We start from the raw sequence: 23,956 nt of genomic DNA on the forward strand, positions 1-23,956 counted from the left end.
CCCACCAAAGTGACAGAGAAATAGCTGCCTGGCAATTTTATTTCCAGATATTCAGATTTTCCTTGTCTGCAGTTTGACCACAGACATTTGGTGCTTATTTTGCACTTAGACAATTTGTCAACACTCGTGCCTCAAGCTGGCCAAGATTATTAAAACACTGCATCACAAAACTGAATGGCCAGCTGACCAGTAAATTCTCGCTTCAGTCGCTTCAGTGACAAGTTGGAAAGGGGAAATCCCAGCTCCCGACAGGGGAAAAAGAACAAAGAAAGAATGCCAATTTAAAAGGTTGATTAGACTTTCTTGTTGGGATATAAAAAAATTGACACAGACCTGGAAGAGCATTGTTCGCTCATTTCTTTTTCAAAACAGAAACAAAAGAGTTATGATGTCACTGCTCTCAAGACACTCGATCAGCGTATCCTGATTTTTCTTAAATGGATGCGGGCTTTAGGCAATGGTAGTGATTTAAAAGGTGAGCCAGTGTTTCAACCTTCAGTTTGTTTAGTCAAAGTATGAATTCCCAAAGGAAAGGGTTTCATGAACTCTTGGGTTGAAATCTATTTCTTATTTACTTTTTGTGTCTGCTTCATATACAAAGTCTTTGATGGGCCATAGGCTTGTTCTTCTTTGTGTTCAGGGAGCGGTTCTAAACGGTTTTTGATTTACTGAAGCTGAAAATGTTGAACAAACACTGCAAAATTCACATCAGGGAACAATAAACACAAATCTGATGAATATACACACAACATATGCTCACAGATTTGCATGAATGATCAGCTATTTCAGCTTCCGCTGTAAAAAGAGAATGACCCATATTAGCTGACTTTAGAAATGAACGGCAACAGGAAGATATCTTTAGTTTTTATCTTCTTTGTCAAGGTTTGGTTTATGTTTAACCACCACAACGCCCTGTACTTCTTAATTACAGCCACGTGTAACACTGTTCTTATCTTTTGATAACTCATTGCAACCTAGTTTGTTTGCCCCAGTTCATTGAAATGTTCCTCATGAAGCGACATTTCAAAACTTTGCGTCAAATTCACTTGACAGTTATTTGAAAACATGGCTTCGATTTTGCCCTGAAACTGTGACGATGCCTTTTTATAGAGGCTGTAAGGATGAATGGCAGCACAAATAGCGGTGCGGTTTGCTGCAGTCAAATTACAAGATGTGAGTTTGTACAGCAGGCGACAGAATAATCCATAGGATGACACAGTCGCTTTGCTTTCTTTAAACACTGAAAATAGACATGAAGGCGGGACACGTCCAAATATCAGAGAGCACACACAGTCGTTTGTTTCAGTAGGGTCATTTTATTCAACACATTTTCAAATTAAGAATATATCATATACATGCCAGGGGGGGCCAGCTGTGGTGTTGTGTTTTCTTTCTTTTTTTTTTTTTTTTTGCTTTGGCTTCAGCTGGCATGGCACCGAAGCTGCACAAACATGACATGATCCGCCTCAACAACTGCATCCCTGGCCCACTTTATCCTCTTAGCACTGAAAGGACACAGTAAGGCAGAGCTGCATCAGTGCAGGTCATGAGGATGGAAATGCTCAAAGGGGAGGTATCAGTTTGTGCTACTTCTCAGAGGCAGAGACGCAGGACCTAGCAAAAGTCCAAAGTGTTGGTTACATATATTTACTGTGGTTTTTTTTTGTTTGTTTGTTTTTTTTGTTTTTTTTTTTAGGTGGTACGAAAAATGATGTGGCTCATGGACCATGTGTTCAAGTACACCAACTTTGGCCTAGTGTCCCTCATTCATGGGGATTTTTTCATCAGACAGGTAAGAGACACAAAGTTGATGCAGGCATGTTTTACTTTTTACATTGTGTCATGTAATTCTTTTCCCCACACTTCGTATTTAGCCATCAATATCGACACGCTCCGTTTCATCCTCAAGCTGACCAGCCTTTTTTTTTTTTTTTTTTTTTTTTGTGTTTTGCGCATTAGCCTCACCAGCAGAACATCTCAATGAAGGATAAAATACTTTCCTTTGCTTGTCAACACCTTGTTTTTCTGAGAATCTGAGGGTTAAAACCAGACATTTAGACCATAATACGTCTCATTTAACCTCAACAGCACGAGGACAGTTTTTACTTTGTTCTCCAAATTTTGAGGTTAAATCCATCAGCAGATATGTTAGCTGTGTTCCTGAAGCTTCGGGGTCATGAGAAAGATAACTGGTGTGGGAGGGCTGTCTGACACTGCTGGCTCAGACCAAGACCTTTCATTGTGGGGGCAGCTGAAAGAGAGTTTCCTCTCTGGAGCACATGGAGCCTACTACTGGTCTGGGAATTCCTGGAGTATCACACAAGTATTAGTGGTTAATTTGAGGCTGGACAGATTTATTAAAGTCCCATTCATTACTTTCAGGAAGCTTTGTAGATCCAAGCTAAGATGGCGAAAGACCAACTGAATTTAAAATGCGCTCGACGGTATGACCAAAAATATATATTTTTATTGTTTTAAATGAAGAAAAAAACGGCAGCATGATTGAAACAATAATTTGTTGGATCTTATTCCCATCAATAGTAAGACTCATGTAGACTGCATGTTTCTCACATATTAAGGCTTTTTTTTTCTACATTCAAAAATTACAAATATGTAAGGGGACTTAGAATCATCCTTTGTCCTCGATGTAGATGAAAAAATAATTGCTAAAAAAAAACAGGAAGAGCTATTAAGCTGAAGATCCCTCTGTCGTGACAAGCAACCTACTTCATAGACTTATGATATAGACAGTCAAGACTGTTAAAGTACACACTGCAAGCATAATAAAGACTTCCGACAGTGTTAACGGCTAATAGGCTTTACTTAATGTAAAGGACCTGAGTCATGTTGACGCCCTCGCCGCCATGGCGACTGGGAAGGAGGACACACTGTACACACTCAAGACCACTCACACATTCTGAAGTGCGAATCAAACAACCAAAGGGGAGAGACGCAAGGATAACATGCACCCTAACTGTCCAGGTGTTGTCCGGTGTTGTCCGTGCAAACGTATGTTGTTTCCTGAGATATCAGAGATGTTTACACTATTGCTCATATTTGCTCTGTGTAAACAGGACTTTCTGGCGCCTGGACTGTGTGGACAAAGACTTACAAATGCATTTTAATTTAATCTCGCTTTTAAGATCCGAGGAGACCTTTAAACATGGAAAGGGTCTTTACGGGTTGCTGTCTCTGTTGATTGCAAAAGTGTTTAGTTGGTAAATGAATGAAAAAGCCCTTCCTCTCATGTCTGTTTTTTTTTTTGGTTTTTTTGTTTTTTTTGGGGGGGTTTTTTAGCAGCAGAAACGGCACAGTGAGAGGGAATTACATTTTTTTTTTTTATTATGTCATGGCAACGCTTAGCTGTAGAATGTCTGAGCCTGCTCGCAGTCTGAGCAGTTTCGGTCATTTCTGCTCATCCCCTGGCATTGTGTGTACGTTGGGTGAAAGAGCACATCAAAACTGCGCTTCCTGTTCATGAGGAGGTGCAGCCGTGGCCTAGTGGTTAGGGAGGTGGACTTAAGATCAGAGGGTTGCAAGTTCAAGTCCCTACACCTCTATTCATGGCTGAAGTGCCCTTGAGCAAGGCACCTAACCCCACATTGCTCCAGGGCCTGTAACCAATACCCTGTATCTAAAGCCGTTTTCGGACAGACCGTTCTAAGAAAGTAGTTATCAGAACTACCCTCCTCGAATTTCGTTCTGATAACTATCCTTCCCCAGCGGAACTGTTTCAGTCTGCATTCGCACATGACTGATGCGCAGCCGTCTGCTTCAGTGACGTATTAGCCGTTAGCCGTTTAGCTACATTCAAACACAAAACAAAACGGTAAAAGTAAGGAGAGTAGAAAAAACACCACCAAGAAGCTGTGTTTATGGTCTGCATGATGGTGATATTAATCATGGACAATCACATCAGGCGTCTAATATCGAGGCTGGAAAAGCTCACAGAGAGAGTCAGGAGATACTTTTTCATTTCATGAAGGAAGAAAGGAGAGCAGAGCGCTGCAGACAAATGAGACCAGTGTAAGTTTAACTTATTAAACACCCACCGGTTGTGTCTGTGTCTATGAGGAAACATTTCAGCCGTGACAGCATGACATGGGGCGTAGCTACCGACCACCACACACCTCCGTTAGATTCGTTCTATAAGAACTATGAAAAGACCCGACCTTGGAGAAGGAGCTAAATAGTTATAGGAACTAAGGGAGAAAGCCCCGAGTTCCTGTATGTCCGAACACGGGAGAAAACGGCCCCGCGGATTAAAAGGTTATTAGAACTGCCAAAGGTTCCTACAGTCCGAAAGCGGCTTAATATAGATGTAAGTCGCTTTGGATAAAAAGCGTCAGCTAAGTGTAATGTAATGTAATGCAAAGTCTGAAGGTGTTTATCCTGAACTCAGTTAAAGAATGCACGTTGTATCACAGTTACCAGCATCTCTTAATGCGTTCCGTTTCAGCCAGCTTGTTGAGCAAATGCAGTGGTACCCAAAAAAATACACATTTCAGATGAATTCAGTCTTATTTATTTGGATCCTTCCACAATGATAAGTCATCTAAGAGCGCTTCACTTTGAAAGTAAGCCGGCAATACCTCTAAGGAAGCACACAGCTGGAAATACAGGAACTGTGTAGAAACATAGGTTTGCATTCCTTAGTTATTTATTCTCAAATACGGCTTAATTATATATGTGTATGTAATTTCAGTTATACTTACATTGTATTTCATTGCATAAAAGCTGACTTAATGACTTCATGTTTCCTTACCCACACACATTCCAGTTCTTGTTGTTCCTTGTTAATTCTGTCACTCAATAAGAAGACTGTAGAAAAGTCTGAAGCTTCTTTTTGCTTCCCCTTTACATGGAGCTGCTTTTGTGCTCATCATTATGGTAATACAGTAGTGCGTGGACTTCCTCCTCTGCGCCTTTCAGTGTGGGCCTGAAGTTGCTGTATTTTTCACTGTGTGCTTTCTAGAGAAACATTGCTTAAACGGTCCTTAAATGTATTAGATGTTGCGATTAAAATTACTGTTTTGGCAACAGTGTTGGCTCATAAGAGTGTGAAAAGATGCTCTGCATGCAGCTCAACAGTACAGGAAGGTGTTAATATTTTCATGGTAAAAAAAAAAGACAAATTGAATAAGTTAATAGGTCGTAATTGATTTATCTTAGCAGCTCTTGTAAGAATGAACATTATGTGGGAAATGATGAGTTATGTTTTCACAAATTCCTGATGCACCTTCGTTGCGCATCAGTGTTTTGCGTGTGAATGTACCGAGGTGGCATTTGTCGGGCAAGGGGGCGGGGGTGTAGAAATTGATCTGCTACTGATGCCCCTCTAATGGAAGTTAAACAGACCCACATGCCTGTGTGCTTACACACATCAAACGGACCTTGTGGAACTCGCCACCAACGACTAACCATGACTGTCAGCATTTAGCCGATTCCACGTCAAGGTGGGACTGAGCCCCCTCTATCTGGGATGTGTGAATTACCAAGGAGGAGCAGAGAATAACCAGATAAACTCATGTCAGTATTTAACTGAATACAACTGAACAACCAAACAATCTGCAAAAAACATCCTGCAAATCAGTTCTTAAGTTGAACCAACTCTTATGAAATGGTCTCACCAAAACTGAGCATTACAACCTTCATAAAGGGAGGATTTACTGCAGAACTGCCTGTTTGTTTTAGCCTGATAAGCCCAATAAAATGTCAGCCGAGTGAATATTCAACTGACTAAAGCATGTGGGTGCCGAAATGAAGCTGAACCGTTTGTTCACATAAGAAAGACGGCCTAACATCCGAGCGCTTCGACTGTGGACGAACCAGCCATTGAAATTAGTCCAATCAGATCCTCAAGTCGCAATGCAATTTAAAGAGAAAAGGGTCCCACAGATTAGATAGGCAGAGTGGTTTTCCTTCTCTGAAAGCAGCACTATGAAGTACGCTTTTCTCTAATTCAGTAGCTCATGAATATTTTGATGTTGGATGCTAACTTTTCCTCAACATATATTCCATTGTCCTTCAGGGTAAAGCTCACAGAGACAAGCAGCTGGTTTACCTGAAAGATCACCTAGACAAATACTACCACAGCCGTGACAGGAAGTGGATAGTGCTGTTCCCCGAGGGTGGCTTCCTTAGGAAAAGGCGAGAAACCAGCCAGTTGTTTGCCAAGAAACACTCTCTCCCCCACCTGACCCACGTCACGTTGCCTCGTCTTGGGGCCACCCACGTCATCCTGAAAACATTGTCAGCCCAGCAGGAGAACGGCAGTGTGGGCAGCGACGCTGGGACCCCGAACCAGACAGGTAACTGAAACACACAAATGCTAAAAAAAAAAAACCCGACACGCTTGACTTTGAAGACAGATGGTTTTTTAAGGAGTTTATTTCTCCTTGCATGCTGATATTTTGAGGTGTTTTTTGAAGGTGCTGAAGTAACCTTTATTTCTTTGTTACTAAGGTTTCTGGGTCTCAAAAAGTAGAATGCTATTTCTGGAAAAGTCTGGCAAAGATTTCTCTCCTCCTTCACAGTTTTTGTGAACTCTTCGCTGCACACAGCTCACTCTAGTTCTTGATCAAATGATGGTTTCACGTCAGCTACAGGGCCAGGGATGAAGCTTGCTTCAAACATGCAGCAGCGTTAAATCCTCCCCTGTGTCCGACCGTCCTCTGGGACCACTGCTTTAAATGAGAGGCGACTTGTGGTAAAGATTGACACGAGAGGAAGGGGGTGACATGTGCAGAGGTGCCAGAAATTGCATCAATGTTCCTGAAAACCCCAGTGGTGATTTGAAAGAGTAATTCTTCGCACCAAGAGACCAGCCCTAAATGCAGCCAGAGAGCAGGAAGACAACGTTAGACTTAACAAGCTTAGAAAGGGAGTTTTTTTGTTTTGTTTTAAAGCCTTTTTTTTTTTCATTTTCAAAGACTAAAAATAAAGCATGGAAATAAAAGTGATTTTAATTTCTAACTCTCCTGAATATATCTAGATCCAGATGTGTCATCACATTCTCTCCCTTATCGGTAATGGAGAGTGTGTTTTAGCAGATTTACATGTTTCTTTTTACTACTACGTTTATCATCAGTCCCAGATGCTGTCCTATCACACCTTAAAATGTTTTTAAAGTATATATTCTCCCAAAATATGTTGAATGATGAAGGGCATTAAGGTGAATTTTTTTTTTTTTTTTAGGAGTTAAGTAAACAAAAATCTTTCTCTTCCCCTCCTGCTTGAATCTCAGTGTCTTGCTTCGACAGAAATGCTAATAACCTCCCGAAATCTTGATTGTGTACTCATGCTGAAATCAATGTTTAGGTTTGTACTTGGCAAAATTATCCAAATAAAAACTCTGTGAATCTGCTCCTCGAGAGCTCCTGGGCAGAAATTGCAGTGTTAAAATGCCATAAACATAGTGAATCAAAGAGTCCCCCATGGTTGTGCACACTGCACTCTCAGTTTACCCAGTGGACTCTCCTGGCTTCTGTTCAAAATCCATTTTAAGGGTGTGCTGTGTTAATAGTAAACTGAAGAGACGTTGGGCGAGCATTATTGTGAACTCCAGCCTTCCTCTGGTTTGCTAACACAGCTCTGCATCCTACAGCTTCAGCACTAAAAGCAAGAGGTTGTCTCGCTCTCTGCGGAACAGACAGACCAAAAGAGAAAGAGCTTTAAAGGCGTCTGTGGAAAATTTACATGGAGATCAGCACAGATTCAGTGTTTTTTGTCTTTTTGTTTCTTTTTTTTGTCATTCAAAAGAAATTTCATAACCTTCATCAACAAACACTAATGACAGCAGAGATTTACAACCCCAGGGTAAAAGCTATTTTTAAAAAAATGTTGACATGTCAAGCTAATTCATGTCTAATGGCACATCATGTTCTTCCCGGATTTTTATGGTGCTACACTTCCGTACAGTGTCCCAGTGCTTTGCTACTTTATGTCCTCTCTTCTGTTACAGCAGTTCAGGAGGAGGGGAAGTCAGTTGCTGCATTAGGGCTTGTCCTTTCCCTTGAATGTAGCTAATGCGTTAAAACATAGGGCAAGAAAGCACACATATCCAGCAGATCTCAAAGTTCCTCATTGTCCTGCGCTGTGCTTGTGTGTGTGTCCCTGATCAAAGGCATTGCTCCGTCTCCCTCTTACCCTCCTTGATGCTGTGCAGAGGTGCCCAGAGCTTGCTGACTCACTCAGAAACAAATGGGCCACGTGGAGAAAATAGGATTTGATGTAAATATGTGTGCCGTTGTGTTTCTCCCATGCAATGTCATCCAAGCTAAATGGACTACTCTGTGCGAATAGAAAGCACAGAGGTCACTGGTGGCCGGTGTATCTCACAGGCTGCAGAGGCTCCATGTGCCTTAAAAACTGATAAGGTTTATGTGTTGTTATAAAACAATATTTACAGTTGGCAGTTAGGCAAAGTTTAAACCTGTGACTCATTTAGGGTGGTAACAGAGCAGCGTGTGACCCATAGGTTAGCAGGTTATTATCCACACTTCAGCTGGTAGGAGGAGACAGATGTGGACTTAAAGTGTTTTAACTGGTCTGCAGAGTGGTCTGATGGATAGCCAAATATCAGCGGTGTAGTTCCTTCCTCTGTCTGTTTACAGATGGCGAGGCCTATTCAATGTCATTTCAAATTATCATGGCTGCTGTTATTACAGTATGTCACAACTTGTATGTCGCCGGCGATACCTTGGCAAAGGTCATTTTTCTCTGGCCTTTGAGCACACTTGGACCGAGATCTGTTTCAAATTACTCACCCGGGGATAACTGTGGTGTTTGCCACTCCTATCAATGCCAAAGATGCCAGTCAAGTGACTGTTTAAAAAAATAAAAATTAGCCTGCTTGTGCCTCATTCTGCCCCCAATAATTAGGAAGGTGAAACCTCTGAAAATAACGTGTTAGGTAAACAAAGTTGTGCATTCTTAAAGGTCGGGTTTTACTACAGCCAAACACGCTTCTTGTGAAGGTTGATGACAAGTCGGCCTTTGAGGTCCTAATTAGAAGCAATAGTCAGACTGTGAAACTGGATTAGACAGTATTCAGTGATGGTAATTACCAAGCAGAGTAGAACCATGAGAGCATAAACAAACTGTCAGATCGGCTACGTCCTCTCTTAACCCTGGAAGGAAATAAATAGATATCTCCCCATAAAGATCAAGATGAAGTCGGTATTGGAACTGCAGTACAATGACTAATACAGCAAACGTACACGCAATTTCACTATGGCAACAAATGATACAGATGACAGATGATATCTGACAGGCTGTACTTTGATCATTGAAGTGGATAAAAAACCATACCATATGCTCTTTGATAGCGGTAATGGATGAATAACCACGTAACGCTACAAAAGGTTATAAGTTGGCTCCTAAAATCTTCTCATCAACATGGATGAGCATTTTCAGCTCCGAGAAGTTATTAGTAAACTGTTGCAACTGATCTTGAAAAGACTTTTGAAGTCACTATAACTTTGCTTCTAGTTGCAACTGGAAGTTAAAGACAAAACCGTAAATTGACCTGGCAAGAAAAGGGAATTCTGTTTACCACAGCAGTAAATCTGTCCCGTTTCAGGTCTATGGTCGGAGTACATGTCCGATAAACTGTCGTCAAACAAGCTTGTGGTGAATAGTCACTCCTCAGCTTCGACCCCAACAGTGTCAACCCTTATCTGCAGATTTTGTTACTTAGCTAGTAAAGACGGAAAGAACATTTTTTTGTGTGACTGTCTGCAAACCATCATGTTTAAACTTGGGCCCTCCTCTTTAGCACCGAAACCACATCTGTCATTTTTCTGTAATTATAGAGCAATGAACAGCTGCAGCTGTGCGTCACGGTCATGCTTGTTGGCTGTGGAAAACCTTGCTAATGCTAATGAGACTTTAAAAACAGAACAAATATTTAGATTGAGGGGTTTTTTTTCAGACAGAAGATTAGCTCATGTAGGCTTAAGAAATGTTTACAAAAACGGTAAACACACTGCGATCCATCTGTTTCGACCTCCCGATCATCTCCATGCCAGGCTGTATACAGTTCAGCTTCATTTTCTCCACTTCACCAAGAAGTGACTCAGTTACAGTCAGCAAAATTGCTCCTCTTCTTTACTTTTTGTAATTATCATGCCTGCTTAGTTGTGCTAGAAAACAATATTTTTATATACTAACAGCTAATTAAGGGTGTGTCTCCTTCGCTTGGACTGGGATTTATTTAAAAAAAAAAAAAGAATTTCTATGTATACATGGCTTTATAAATCTGGCAATAAGAATACATTTGTGTGTAGACACAGTTTAATGCATCTGGCTGTTTTTTTTCTGTGTAGTTGTAGCCAAGCAGAGCAGAAGGAGCATACAGCAATTTCAGCTGATCCATACTGTTATTGTCCTCACTCTCATGCTCTGTTAGTGGCCAATTCTCCACTGGCCAAAGCAACACCCAGAAAACTTGATAAGGGCAGTCGAGGAACCACTGAACACCTTTGTGTGTTTTAATATATGACTGAAATATATTGAGTTGTTTCTTTTATATGAATGGTTGTGTTATTGATTGTTTTCTCTCCGCTGCACATGTAATTACTCACTAAAATAACACGTTGCTGAGGTCTGATATTTGGCTCCCGTTGACTTAATCTCTGACCTCTCCTATCCACGTTTTGAAGTGTCCTTTGGCAAGATACTGAACCCCACAATTACCTCCAGTGCATCATCGATGTGTGTGTGACCGATAAAGCACACTTAGAGCTGAATAGTCACTGCATGAATAGGTATGTGTGGCTGTTACTGTGAAACTCTTAAAGTGGTCGATTAGAGTAGAACATTCTTATATAAATGCAGTCCATCCATCATACTTTGTTCAGCACCATGCTCAAATTCTTTAAACTATTCAGTGACTGTCAAGTAATCAAAGTGTTTCGGTTGTGTTTTCTTATTTCTGACGACATTTGTTTTGAGAAGAACTCTTAAGTGACAAGGTATGTTCATTGATTTGTACTAATTAGCATGAACAAGAGATGCTTAAATCAGAGAAGCTCTTACAGTTGACCCATAACTGTCTGTTCTGCACTGCGTTGGTATCTCCCCATCACACTCCTCAACCCTCTGTGGGTTTTTTCTATATTTTAGATCTGGGAAAGGGTTGAAATTGTTACTTATTTGCAATATAACTTGTTTTACTACCCTGACAAAGTGTAATCTAATGAGGCCGATCAGTTATAAGATTTACTTTTGCTTTGTCATATAGCATGTGGCATATTTACTTCACCTACAGAAGCCAGTGTGCTTTAAACTTGAAGTGCTTGCTGCACAGTAGCAGCAGACGAGGCTGAAACATTAGCCAGGCAGTGAAATAAGCTGCACGGCCTCACACTTGGCTCGTTTTAGTCACTTGTGCTGACAGAGGATGCTGGTGTTTGCTGTTTTTACATCGGCGTATCCAGCTTAAAGTGAAACTCTTAACATATAGTCAATGCCCACCGTCAAATGGTAAAAAGCAGCTTGCAAGTTGGCAACTTAAGTGAATTTATGTGAAGGAAAACGAGGCAAAAACTAGATGTATCAATTTACAGAATGTACGCTAATAACGGAGTTGCTTGTGTTCCAATTTTTTAAACCACCTTAAAAAACACAGCCTCGTCTTGACATCATGAAAGTGTTTATTCCTATTTTATCTAGCTCCAAATCACAGTGCTATTACTTTAGGAAATGACAAATATCACTGATTTAATATTTGATCATTGGTAGTTTTTGAAAAAACATGATGAGCAGCGATCAGCTGATTTCAGTCACATGTCACTTTATCCAACACAAACTGATGCTTTGTTTTACAGTACCAAGGAGAAGTCCTGATTAATATGGATCTTTGCACATTTTTTTTTGTAAAAAGGGGAATCTGTTTTCAGGTCTGTGGCTCGGCAGACCCGCTGGTTCTGTGGATGGTGAAACTGCACCAGCTACGTATGGCCCTGCCTACGATTTACCATCTGGACATTTTTATTTTCCCATCTGAAATGAGCGCCACATATGGACGTTTTTCATTGCAGATGAAAGTCTCTTCACCTGTACAAAAGTTCCCAAAGCGTGAACGCTTTCCCTGTTGTTAGGAAATGTTAGATAACAAGCAGCTGCTTGTACGTCCAAACCCCAGCTCATTTACTTACAACCACTTCAACACTGCTATACTGTGATACTAGTATACACTAAGACAGAGTTTGTGACTTAATGTAATACATTATGAAGAAGGAACCTGGAACCTTTGCTCATATTGGCGACACCTTCTGGTTAGTTTTGATTTGTCTTTTCAGTTAATAAACCTATTAAGAAATTCAGCCTTCATGTTGCCTTTTGAGGGAATTGTCAGTTTAATCTCTGTCATTCTAGAAAGGAGACAGCTCCAGGACTGGTTCAGACCGGCTTGTTGTGGTTCAGACCTCTTGTCTCTAGAAATCTGCCTTCCCCACCAGCAACTCACACTAACACTTAGTCTCTGTGTCCTTATGTGTCCTTAAGAATACGACACACTTCATACTCTGAAAGTCAAATTCGGTCCTCGGACTGTAAGCAAGATGTTGAATAAAGACGAGACACGCTGTCCTTATTGTACATCTAGTTGTTAGACCTAATGTGTTTATCTGCAGGTGAGTACAGAGCTGACCCTGCTTAATGCAGCTCACTATTCACACATGTACCCTGCAGCTGACTCCTGGCTTCTGTCACATGTCTGGCATTCCCTCACCTATCACCTTCACTTCTCGCTGCTTTTTTATCCTCTTTCCTATTGGATGAAAATTTTAAATAGTTCAAACTTAAACTGGCTAATTTTAGATTAGGAAGAAGTCAAATGAGGATTCAAAACTGTTTATGCAAGCAGGGATGCTTGTTACTGTTACAACCTGGCATTTGACTGATGCGTCATCAGTGCACTTTACAGTTTGTATAAGCAAGCATCACAAGCGTTGGACAAAAAATACTGGTCAATTTTTGACCAGTGATGTTTATGCAAAGTCATTTACAAAGTAGCAGCACAACATCCAACAGTGTGTCATGATGTGTAATACCGACTCGAGGCTGATGAGAGCTTCTTCAAGGGGATTTAACTGTTGTGCTAAATTTCAGTCTTAAGCATTTGGAGCACTCTTTTTCACTGAAGGCAGCTGTGATGTGGTATTCTTTACCAACAACTTTTTTTTTTTTTTTTTTTTTTTTTTTTCTTTCTCTACTGTTCTTCAAAAAGCCACCGGGGATATGTAATGGTTCATCTCCTAAAGCTGAAGAACCACAGAGATCTGATCGGCTGATGTGACTCTGAATCTGTGCGTCTGACGCTGATCTTTTTTTTTTTTTTTTTTTTTTTTTGCATAGATACTTAAATGTCAGACCTACAATACAAATACTGTAAAGTTTAAGTACGTTTTAGCCGTTTTGTCATCTTGACTTCACAAATTGTATTGTGTGTCTGTGTTTTCTTTCACGACAGCTAACAAACGTAAAGGCCTGCAGTGGGTTATAGATGTGACCATAGCCTACCCAGAAGCAAAACCAATGGACATCCAGACTTGGATTTTTGGCTACAGGCCTCCAACAGTCACACATGTACATTACAGGTAAGAATCAGATGTTGGGTGTTATCTTCGTCTTCTCACATTTGTTCTGACTGCTGTAAAACTGAGGCCCGCCGTACTCCACCATGCAAATGTTCTAAGCAGCAAACATGCAAAAAAAACTGACATGAAAATGCACCGGATTACAACACCAGGTTTGTTCAACAATGTCAGAAGGCTTGTGCTTATACAAATATTAAACTTCTCATCCTCATGCTGCTAAATAGTATGGTTTTAAAAAGGAAAGATGGTGGCAACAATGTTGCTCATTTTATATGTTCTTCGTTGTCGTCTCACCAAACCAGACAGAAATGCTCACAGATTTAAAAGCTACTCGGGTGGTGACTTTGTGACTCACTGATGTTTAACTGCATCGAGCGAAAGCTTTTTAGTCCACCTAATGACTCAAAACTCTGCAGAGCTTTTAGTCGTTAGTCAGTAGAACATCCGTGTATAAGATTTTTGAGTGAAGTCTTTTGTAGCAGGTTGGAAATAAACCAGACATGTTCTGAAGTAGTTACCGGCTGCTTTTCCTTCAGATAGTTCTTTGCATATGCAGAATAATGTTTTAGCAATCAGGGAAAAGTCCTGTTTGTCCTTGTTACGGTATGCTGCATAAATAAACTGCTTTTTTTTTTTTTTTTGTATGATATTAGAAACTATTCTCGTAATTCAATAAAAAGCTCACTTTGTTTAATGGCTCAGAATTAGTTGTTCTCATACTGATAGTAAACAAAACTATTTTGGCATAGTAGAAAAACGAGTGATCTGATGATGTCATTTTAGGATCCGGGAGAGTAAGATGGTCATATTTTACAAATTATTTAAGAAATTGACCAAGACTTAACCATGAGACCTGCAGTATTTGAGTTTTATTGTCGGTGTTTTCATATGCTGGAACTGTCTGGAGGTGCTGCTTGTGTACGACTCTTTGAATGCGATAGATTTTTGTCTGTGTGCAAATCAATGAATGCAAAGTGGTTTAAGATGCTGATATCCATTTGTATCATTGCTGGGTTTCAAAAGACATGTTGTTTTATGGAATATAAATATGCTGGTTATGATGGAAGGTAATCTACTCTGTCAGAACCCTGTATTCAGAGGCCAATATCATTGCTCTTATGCAAAGTTGATGGAGTTGTCCCTCCATATCGTCCCATTCTCTTTGCCCTGCAGATTCTCCTCTGGTGTCCGTCTATCCGATTGAGACTACACTGATGGTGGGATGTTATTAGATTTTCTGAAGACATGGGTCATAATAAATGTCATCCTCTATAGATTGTCCTGGCAGGGTAGATCAGATCAAGTAGTTGTCGTCAGGTAGAAGCCATCCTGACCTCCCTCGGTATGTGTGTGTTTGCACCTGTGTGTGCACGGTAGGTAGGACAACAGAAAAGGTGATTTATGATCCCCGCCTCGCCAGCTCATCTCCAGAGGCTTCTCTGTCCACTTGGGCAATAACTGAGGACTCATTATGTCTGTAATTAGACAAGCTGTGGAAGCTTTAGTTCCACCCCACCTCCAGCACTCTCTAATCAGCCATCGATACAATTAGCCTCCCTGGCTCGCTCAGTCAGCAGCTCTGCAGCTTTGGGTCGGACGGGGAGCCATCCGACCACAGTGTGCACGATTACAAGTGTGCACACTCAGTCCCAGCCGCGTAGACAGTGCTGATCATAAAGGAGTTAGACCCATGCTGGTACAGGTGCAGAGTCAACAAGAGGATTAATGTCCCTGGTGATCAAGGGAACACTGTGGGGGACTGAGCGATACGATGCACCGTGGTGATGAAGATAGCAGAGGCAGCTAGGGAAGTGTGCCACCCCACAGCCGGGTTTCTGCTGTGTCAGTTAAGGACAGTTTCTATTGTGAGCGCAGCTTTTGTTGATCAGCATTCCTGCAGATAATAAAGTTTTTAATAAAGGATTGGCTCATTTTGAAGGGTTCCAGTGTGAAATATACTGTAAATTATAAGCAGAGCACGAGCAGTATGGCAGTCATGTCTGTCTGGAATCCTCAGTTCCATCATTTATTCACATTTATTCATAATCCATGAATATAACCAGATTTTACAAAAATCTGGAGAAAATCCCCTGAGTATACAAAAACAGGAAAAACGGCTGTATTCTCAGTTATAGAGTGTGCTGGTGCAGATTGACAGCTGTCGGGTCAACAGCAGTGACAAAGCTAATGTACGTCAGCTTGTTTTCACCAAAGAGAAGAGGGTTAGGTGTGAAACCACAAAGGCACGCTTTAACAACAAAGTCTACTTGTCACTTCACAGCTGTGGAATAAACTGCATACTGTTATAAAGTGAGCAGGCAATTCTGGGAAGGAGAAAGTCACTTCCTCTTATCTTTTAATCTAAGTTGTCTCTGTTTTAAAGTTTGTGAAACAACCCGGTCTAAAAAGAGCTCTGCAGAGACAGGTGGTCGTGGCCATTTTCTGCTCTCCCTCAACGTTGCTTCTCGCAAAATCAAACTGCCGAGTGCAACTGGAGTTCAAAGGGTATGCGCATCGCTCCATAAGACCTGCAGTGTGACTCTTCAGCTTGGCTCTCCTCAAAATTAATCCACATCTTCTTCATTTCAACCTTCTTGGGGAATTTAAATGAGGAGCTGTTCTGCTGTCATATGATGGAGGATAAATGCGCTCTAGCTTTTAATGTTACATTGGTTAGAGTGGGGTCACCTTATATTGGGATGCAGTGCCATTGATTCTAAATCCTAAATGCAGAAACTTAAAAACTGTTTAACCCTCCAACGTGGAAGGTCGGGGGTTTTGAGCTGAAACGCTTAAAGATGAGACGAGTCTACTCCTCCTCCAGAACTACTGAGGTTGTTGTTACGCTGTCATGCTTTCTTGCGGCTGTCTTCACCTGAAATTTCTAAAATAAGCCCATCCTTGCATCACAGAGTGAGGCTGTCACGCTGAGTGGCGAGTCAGCTGTTGGACCTTAACAGTGATTCAGCGTTTGTTGTATCTGGAAGCAGAGGCAGTCGTTGGCAGAGTTACCCATTTAGTGTGGTGTGTTCTCATATATTTCCATGTTCGACTCTTCTCCTACATGCAGTAGAAGACTAAAAAAAGGAAATCGTGGATTGTTTGGGGAGCAACAGAAGACAAGTCATTTTAATGCGACTGGGCGCTACAAACAGCATCTTCAGATTGTTCTGTGTAAGCCTCGACAGCAGTCCGCCGTGTTATCGTTTTATTGGTTTGTATAGATTGGGACTGTTCTTGAGCCTCAGCTTCACAATAGGCAGCTGAGTACTGAGCAATATTCTGGATGAATCCATGTCGAGGGCTCTCCACTTGTTCAAATCCTCCTTCCCCCCTTTTTCCAGTCCTCACCCATCAGCTCCACCCTCCCTCTCCTCATCTCCTGCCCTCTCCTCGTATAATCTCAGCATCCCAGATTGCAGCATCATAAGCCCTGCGTGAATGGCAGATGGGAGAGCTAGGTGGGAGTACAGAGGCCGAACCAGGGCAGAAGTGGGTGTTAAATACGTTGAAATCCTTTTTCCTTTAAATGCACCTTCTCCTCTTTGTTTTTTTTCTTTCTTTTTTTTGTTTCTGCTGCTGTGTGCTTTTCTGAAATCTGCCATTTGAAAATATCTAAAAGGCGACGTGATTTATGGAGTCTGAGTCTGCCTTGTCATCACACGGTAGCTCTTAAGCTGCACACCTGGCTTTCTCTCAGGCGTGCAGAGTTGTTGAGCTTGCAGCTAGCTGCTGCTTTTTTTTTTTTTTTTTTCTTTTTTTTTCTTTTTTTTTTCTTTTTTTTTCAGTCATGTGAACGAGATGTTTTGTCTGAACACTTTGTGAACACATCTGTACGTAATGGGGTGTAAATCGGCATCCACTCTCCCCAATTTTACTCAGTTTTTGCTAATTGAAGTCCCAGTCGCTCATGTCTTACCCATGGCGGGGATGAGTGTGGAAGTGATTGCAGATGGTGTAATGGGATAATAAATGAGCTGAAGAATTGTTTTGCTTTTCCTTTTTTTAAACTTAAGGACTTGTTGCCATAGAAACACATTATAGGACTCCCCTCCTATAAGGATCATCAGCAGATCCGTAGAAAGTATTCAAATACTCTAATAAAGTACTTTCGATCCTAATAATGCAGTTCACACAAGAAATACAAACCTAAATGTAACGATAAAATAAGTAAAATAAATATGAATATTAAAATCTTGAAAAAGACTTTTTAAAGTGTTTACACTTTAAGCAGCAGAAGTGTAAACACTGAAAGCGCTCTGTGAAGGATTGTATCTGAAAGAAAATATGACTTTGGGCCCTGCTCGTAGACGCCACTGCACAAGAACTGTGAGGATGTTGATTTTAGGTTATTTGCTGCGAGGACAGATTGAAATATTCGCACCACTGTGTAAGGAAGCTCTTATCCAGTGCACTTAATCAGTTTGGACCTGATTGTAACATTATTCAGTGGATTGGGTCTCCAGCTGATAATCTGCCAAGGCCCATCCATTTTAGATGCAGCATCTTAGTTGGCGTCAGCATAAAGATTCTGGGCTTCTACAAGTTACATTCATATATCCACTTTTAGGTGTCAGTGCAGCTCCTGACCTGTTGTTACCTTGATGATTCCAGAGAGTTTCATTCAGTGTTTGAGGAGCACTGATGTTTAATTGGTAATAACTATCAATAGATTAAATTAATTTTGGTCAGTTATGCTGATCTTTTTACATTTTTATGGGAAAACTAATTTTCTAGAGCTAATTCTCATTCTGAAAAGACTTCATAAGAAGGAGGCTTTTTCTTTGAGCAACATGGTTTTGACTCCTTATATGTTTTGTTTGACAAATAATCTGGTAAATGTAGTGCATTAAAAAGAAATCAAACCGCATTTATCTCCAAGTTGAAGGTGAGTTGCACTGAACAGAAACATTTTAAGTGCATCGCTTGTGTAAATGTTTCTGCAGTCGGTCGTTTGAAGAGGCGTACTATTTGTTTCCTGATTAAAATGACCTCAAACACGAACCTTCATAAATGGCAGGGTGTACTGACATTTCTGTGGTTATCCAGTCAGCTTTGGCCTCATCCTGTGACTTATTGTCCCTTTCAAGCTGATCTTTTGCACAGATAACAGGTTTATGGTCACGATGACAAAGGGAAAGTTTGCTCTAACACGTAGGCACAAAGCTAAGTCGGAACAAAAAGCATTTTGATTGGCCCATGTTAGATTTCAGATCACTTTAGGGGGGGCTGTTTCATGCAGATTATAGATCAAATAAAAATGAATCTAATCTAACCAAGAAGTATATACCCTCTAGGGTCTATAAGGTTTCAGCACTGTCACAGTGAATCATCAGCACTAGAACTGTGTGCGAGTCAAATTCTTGTAATTTTCAACAAATCATGCTCGTCTTTCCTGAAGCTTAAAGACGCAGTGCAGCTCTAAGGAATGATGCAACATCTTTATAGCATCTTGCATGGCAAGGGGGGGTGGGGGGTATTTTTCTATACAGCTGTTCCTCTGACAAAAGCTTTTTGCATTTTTTAGTTTGTGTTGTGTCTGTTGTGCACCAAAGCATTTCCTGGAACACAGACAGTCTTGACAGAGAGGAAGCAGGTTTAGGACTAAATGGAGCAATTAACGATCGGACTCGATCGGACTTAAGAGTCTGTGTCGAGCGTGTGGTTTGTTTGGGGATCTCGACAAACCCCAAGGGAAATCACTTCAGTAATGCCGTTGTGTAGAACAAATAAAGAAAAGATGTCTTCTTACTTTAATATACTTATGTCTTTTAATTGTTGCTTCATCATGCGCAACTTACCGTCATCCATTGGAGGATTGAGGGAGATAACTCAGAGGTAGTAGTCATCACACTAATGAGCAACCTTATATGAACTAGAAAGATACAGGGAGCAGGACAGGAGACTGTTTTGGGTCCCAGAGCCACACTGTGCGCAAATCTTCATATTCACAATTTATAACCTGTGTCCGAGAGCAGGTCTCCCAGCGTCTCTTTGTTTCTCAAGGTATTACAGCCAGAGAATTAGGTTCTTATAGAGTCGCCAAACAATGACTGAATTCCCTCCAACGAGGCTCGTGGAGTGGGCGGACTTTTACAGCCAGAGTCTAGTTTAATTAGCTTTCTTGGCCAGTTTACAGTGGAAACAGTATCTCAAGATTAAGAGCTGCACAGAAGCTAACTGGTTCAGATGAGACATTAAATGTGAAGAGCCAATAACTTCTCATTTGCACTCTTTATTACCATGTTTTTTTTATGGATTTTATGTAAGAGTATAGAAGTTGGGGCATGACATGTAAGTAAGGATGTAAGTCATCTGATGCATGTATCGCTGGTCAACACAAAGGAAACTTCAACGTCAGGCTTTTACCGACAGTATAAACTCCAGCTATGCCTCAGCTGTCTGTCTGTTTGCCAGGGTGTCGGGTTACCAAGCAGGCAGGTGCCAAGTGGGTTAGAGTGGAAATGAGGGCGCAGCCGTGGCCCCCCGCCAGCACATCACCACCACCATCACTATTGTATACTACTGCTGAAACTCTCCACACAGCAAAAAAAAAACAAATGCCATCATACTCCATTTCTCTGGGCACGGCGTTGGCACTGTACAGCAATGTTTCCTTTTTCACTGCACTGTAAATAAAACTACGATGGATCATTGTTGGAGACCGACTGGCTCGTCGTCACATTCCCGATGACTTTGCACCTCGCATGCATGATGGCACTCTGGTCGATCATAATGTTTGCTTTCAGTGAGCCAAATGAAATGAAGTTGTCTGCAGTTTGAATTTCAACCTGTTGCACGTCAGTAGTAGTAAATAGGGGATCTCTTCTTCTATGGTTTTTTTTTGCAATTAGCGTTGATAAGATAGTTTGGGGAAAGGCAGAGCTCAAAAGTCCCTTTTTTTTTTTTTTTTTTTCTTTTCCTGATTAATTCTTGATTTGTTAAGAGCAGTAAAGGAAAAATCTTTTGTTTGTTTTATGTAATATGTCGAACATAAGCTCCTTGTCGCTAGTACAACAAAGAAATGAGCTGTTTGAATGCGGGAGAAGGTCTTTGACTCAGTTTAGGTGAATTAGCAAAATATTTTACATTACATTAAATTACATTACGGTCATTTTGCAGACGCTTTTATCCAAAGTGACTTACAATAAGTGTATTCCACATCGGTAGGCAAAAGAACTTCAGGTCACAAGAAATCATAAGTGCATTTCCTTCCAAAACCAAACAGCTAAGAGCAAAACTAGTGCTAGAGTAAGTGCAATAAGTTTAGTACCTAGACAAATGGGAAGACAATCTAGGAAACAAATAAGTGCGTAGGAACTGGGACGAAACAGGAGATGTCCTAAGAGGGCGGATCAGGGTAGTGTTTCCTGAAGAGATGGTTTTTCAGCCTGCGGCAAAAGATGGGCAGCGACCCAGCTGTCCTGACATCATTTGGGAGATCGTTCCACCATCGGGGTGCCAGAACAGAGAAAAGCCGTGACCGCGTAGATCGTGGGCAGGGACCCCTGAGTGACGGGGCAGCCAGGCGCCTGGTGGCCGCAGAGCGAAGTGGTCGGGCGGGGGTGTAGGGCTCGACCATAGCCTGGAGGTATGAATGAGCTGTTCCTTCCACTGCCCTGTAGGCTAGCACCAGAGTCTTAAACTGGATGCGAGCAGCTACAGGGAGCCAGTGTAGAGAGCGGAGAAGGGGAGTCGTGTGGGAGAACTTGGGGAGGTTGAACACCAGACGAGCAGCAGCTTTCTGAACCAGCTCCAGAGGTCTGATGGCAGAAGCCGGGGCGCTATTTGTGTATTTATAAGACTTCGAGCCAAGCATGTGTAAGATGGACTTCATCTAACAAGCTAGAGCTTCGGGAAGTGTTCCCTTTTCAAAATTAGAGTCGTGAAACATGCCATTTATAACACGCTTTACCTCACCATAACTGGAAGCGGTTCAGCAGATTAATGGAATGAGTGGTTACAGTCACAGATCGGGTGTCAGTTTTTTCACGGCAGGAAATGAACCCAGTGAACTTCCCACACTCTTGTTAATTTTGGTACGAAGTGTGTAATCTGCAGATGCAGCGACAGACACGTTTCTCCAAACAAAGCAGGCTGATAAAGCAGCAGATTTCTGTGCATGTTGTTGTTTCTCTGGATCGGCATCGCCTCCTTCAACCTCAGCTGTTGTGAACAGCTCTTGCAGCTGCTCTGAACACCAGAGGAATCTGATTTCTACATTAATATTTTAGCTGCAGGAAAGCACTGTGGTAGCCACCTGCTTCCTAAGGCCCTAAATGTTCGAACCCTCTAATAAGTGGCCTACGTCGGCTTTTGTTTCCCTCTGTGCTATCGTTTTACGTTTCAGAGCTCAGAGGCCTCTTGGAGGGTGTAAAACACTCTGGACTCATGCATGTTGCTTTGGATAATTAATCATATTAACTCACTCGTTTATTTATATTTAATGACACTTTCTTGACTGATTATTGCTGTTAATGAATGACTCAATTTGCCCGACAGAAATACCAAAACCAGAAATTACCACCTCTCGCCTCGGTAGAAGCAGGAAAACAAAGCTTTTATTAATTATTATTGCTCTTGAAGCTATTTTGTGGCCCCATGCTATCAGTATTATTACTAAGACTATAGAAGATGGTGACGTGACTACCATCAGTGCTCCTCTGAACATATTTTCTGTGTTTTGACAAAGCAGCAATGTGAGGGTTAGTTTTTTTTTTATTTTTTTTTTACCCCCAGGTTTGGCCAAACTGACTTGTTCCGGGGCTTAAAGTTGTTTTGATAAAGTTACCTTTTATTACAACTGTTAACACAAGCGTGGTTGATCCTAGCCAGTTTGAGCTTGACTTTCAGCAAGTATTTTGCACATTTCTTTGGGACATTAAGTGGCTCCACATAGATAGGACTCTGTTCAGACTTGCCTCAGAGCAGCGCCCACGCTGTGAACTGCTGGATGATGAGCCCAGGTTTCCAGAGATAATGCACACCCTAACAGAAGTGTGTTGTAATGAACAGACCAAGCCTTTTCCTGATTGGGTCATAAGGTTTGTGTCAAAACTTTGAATTTTTTTTTTTTTTTTTTAGAACCAGTTGTTCTAGAGTACTTGATAGGTAATGGTAAAAAAAAAAATTACCTCGGAAGTACCTTCTTATGTAGACTGTACACTTTAGGGAATCATGTTAATACTTTTCTGGAAATGAGGGCAAAATTAAAACACAGTAAATCTGATGCTGCTTTGTATCAGTTTGTATAAAATTGCTCGAGAGGCCTTTGGGCTTGGCAGAAAAATGCACTCCAGCCCCCTTCAGCTTAGTTAAAATAAGAAACGGGTGCATCTTCAACAATGTCCACTGCTGAACATCAGTTTGCTCTAAACATACGACAAAAAAAACCTCATCAAATCCTCACATTCAGTTTCCCGAATGACCTGACGGTTAATTCATTCATATTAATTACTAATTGATCATTTTCTAACTCGGACTTAGCGTACTTTTATGGAACACGTTAGACTGATCTGGCACATTTAAACCCACACTAATCAATACTCCCTGTTATTTTGAGGAGGTTTAGTGGATACAGATTCATGTAACTACAGATGATCACTGTGATATTTTGCCTGCAAGTGGCATCTGTAGAGTCACCGCCTTCTCTTAAATCACTTTTTAATATATGCTAATCAATTCGGCAATCAGTGCACTGTTATCAGAGTCCTCGCCGCTTCCCTCGTGTAGAGGCTTTGTTTTCTTTTGGCACCTTCACTGTGGACGTCGTCTGGTCAGAGATATTGAGCTGATATTGAGGGCCGAGGAAATGCTCGTCTGAGGGAGGAGACTGTAACCTCTATTTGAAGGTGACCAGAAGCTGCCCGTGTGGGAGAGCAGCTTACTAGAGACCCCTTCTGGCTAGAAACAAGATTTCATCAGCACTTGTGAAAGTGACCCTTTTTTTTTTGGTTTGTTTGTTTTATCAAGCAACAGTTGTTTTTTTGTAGTGTCAGCAATTCAATTAGTTATAGTTAAATTATAGTGATTTTCTTAGTAGTGATTTTATGTCCTTCAGAAGTGGTTAATTTGAAGAAATGATTAGTTAGAAATTGATGGCTTAACGGTACTCAGGCTAATGATTTGTATGATGGATTTTTACATTTCTTTCCTGATAATAAATTGAAGTAATTCCCTGATACGCTTTCTTTCATCTGAGGGATGGCAAACAGAATGTTTTGGAGTTTTGAACAAACTAGTTTTAATCCAAGATTCGAGGGCATCTTCATCAGGTTGGTGTCTGTGGTTGGGCAAAATACGATGGATCAGTGTAGCTGCCAGTTATTTTTAATTTCTTTTTTTTTTTTTTT

At 41.1% G+C, this 23,956-nt stretch overlaps 1 protein-coding gene across 2 annotated transcripts in view; it reads left to right on the forward strand.

Moving 5' to 3' along the window:
- Positions 1-23,956, forward strand: part of lpgat1 (lysophosphatidylglycerol acyltransferase 1) — a 48,937-nt gene that overhangs the window by 19,626 nt on the left and 5,355 nt on the right. For both annotated transcript variants that reach the window (XM_075459181.1, XM_075459180.1), the window contains exons 4-6: positions 1,697-1,792; positions 6,032-6,311; positions 13,478-13,604. In XM_075459181.1, the coding sequence (XP_075315296.1) occupies positions 1,697-1,792; positions 6,032-6,311; positions 13,478-13,604 (503 nt within the window). The remainder of the gene's footprint in view (positions 1-1,696; positions 1,793-6,031; positions 6,312-13,477; positions 13,605-23,956) is intronic.

Source organism: Odontesthes bonariensis, chromosome 24 (genome assembly GCF_027942865.1).
Source record: "Odontesthes bonariensis isolate fOdoBon6 chromosome 24, fOdoBon6.hap1, whole genome shotgun sequence".
In the NCBI taxonomy this organism is placed as follows: Eukaryota; Metazoa; Chordata; class Actinopteri; order Atheriniformes; family Atherinopsidae; genus Odontesthes; species Odontesthes bonariensis.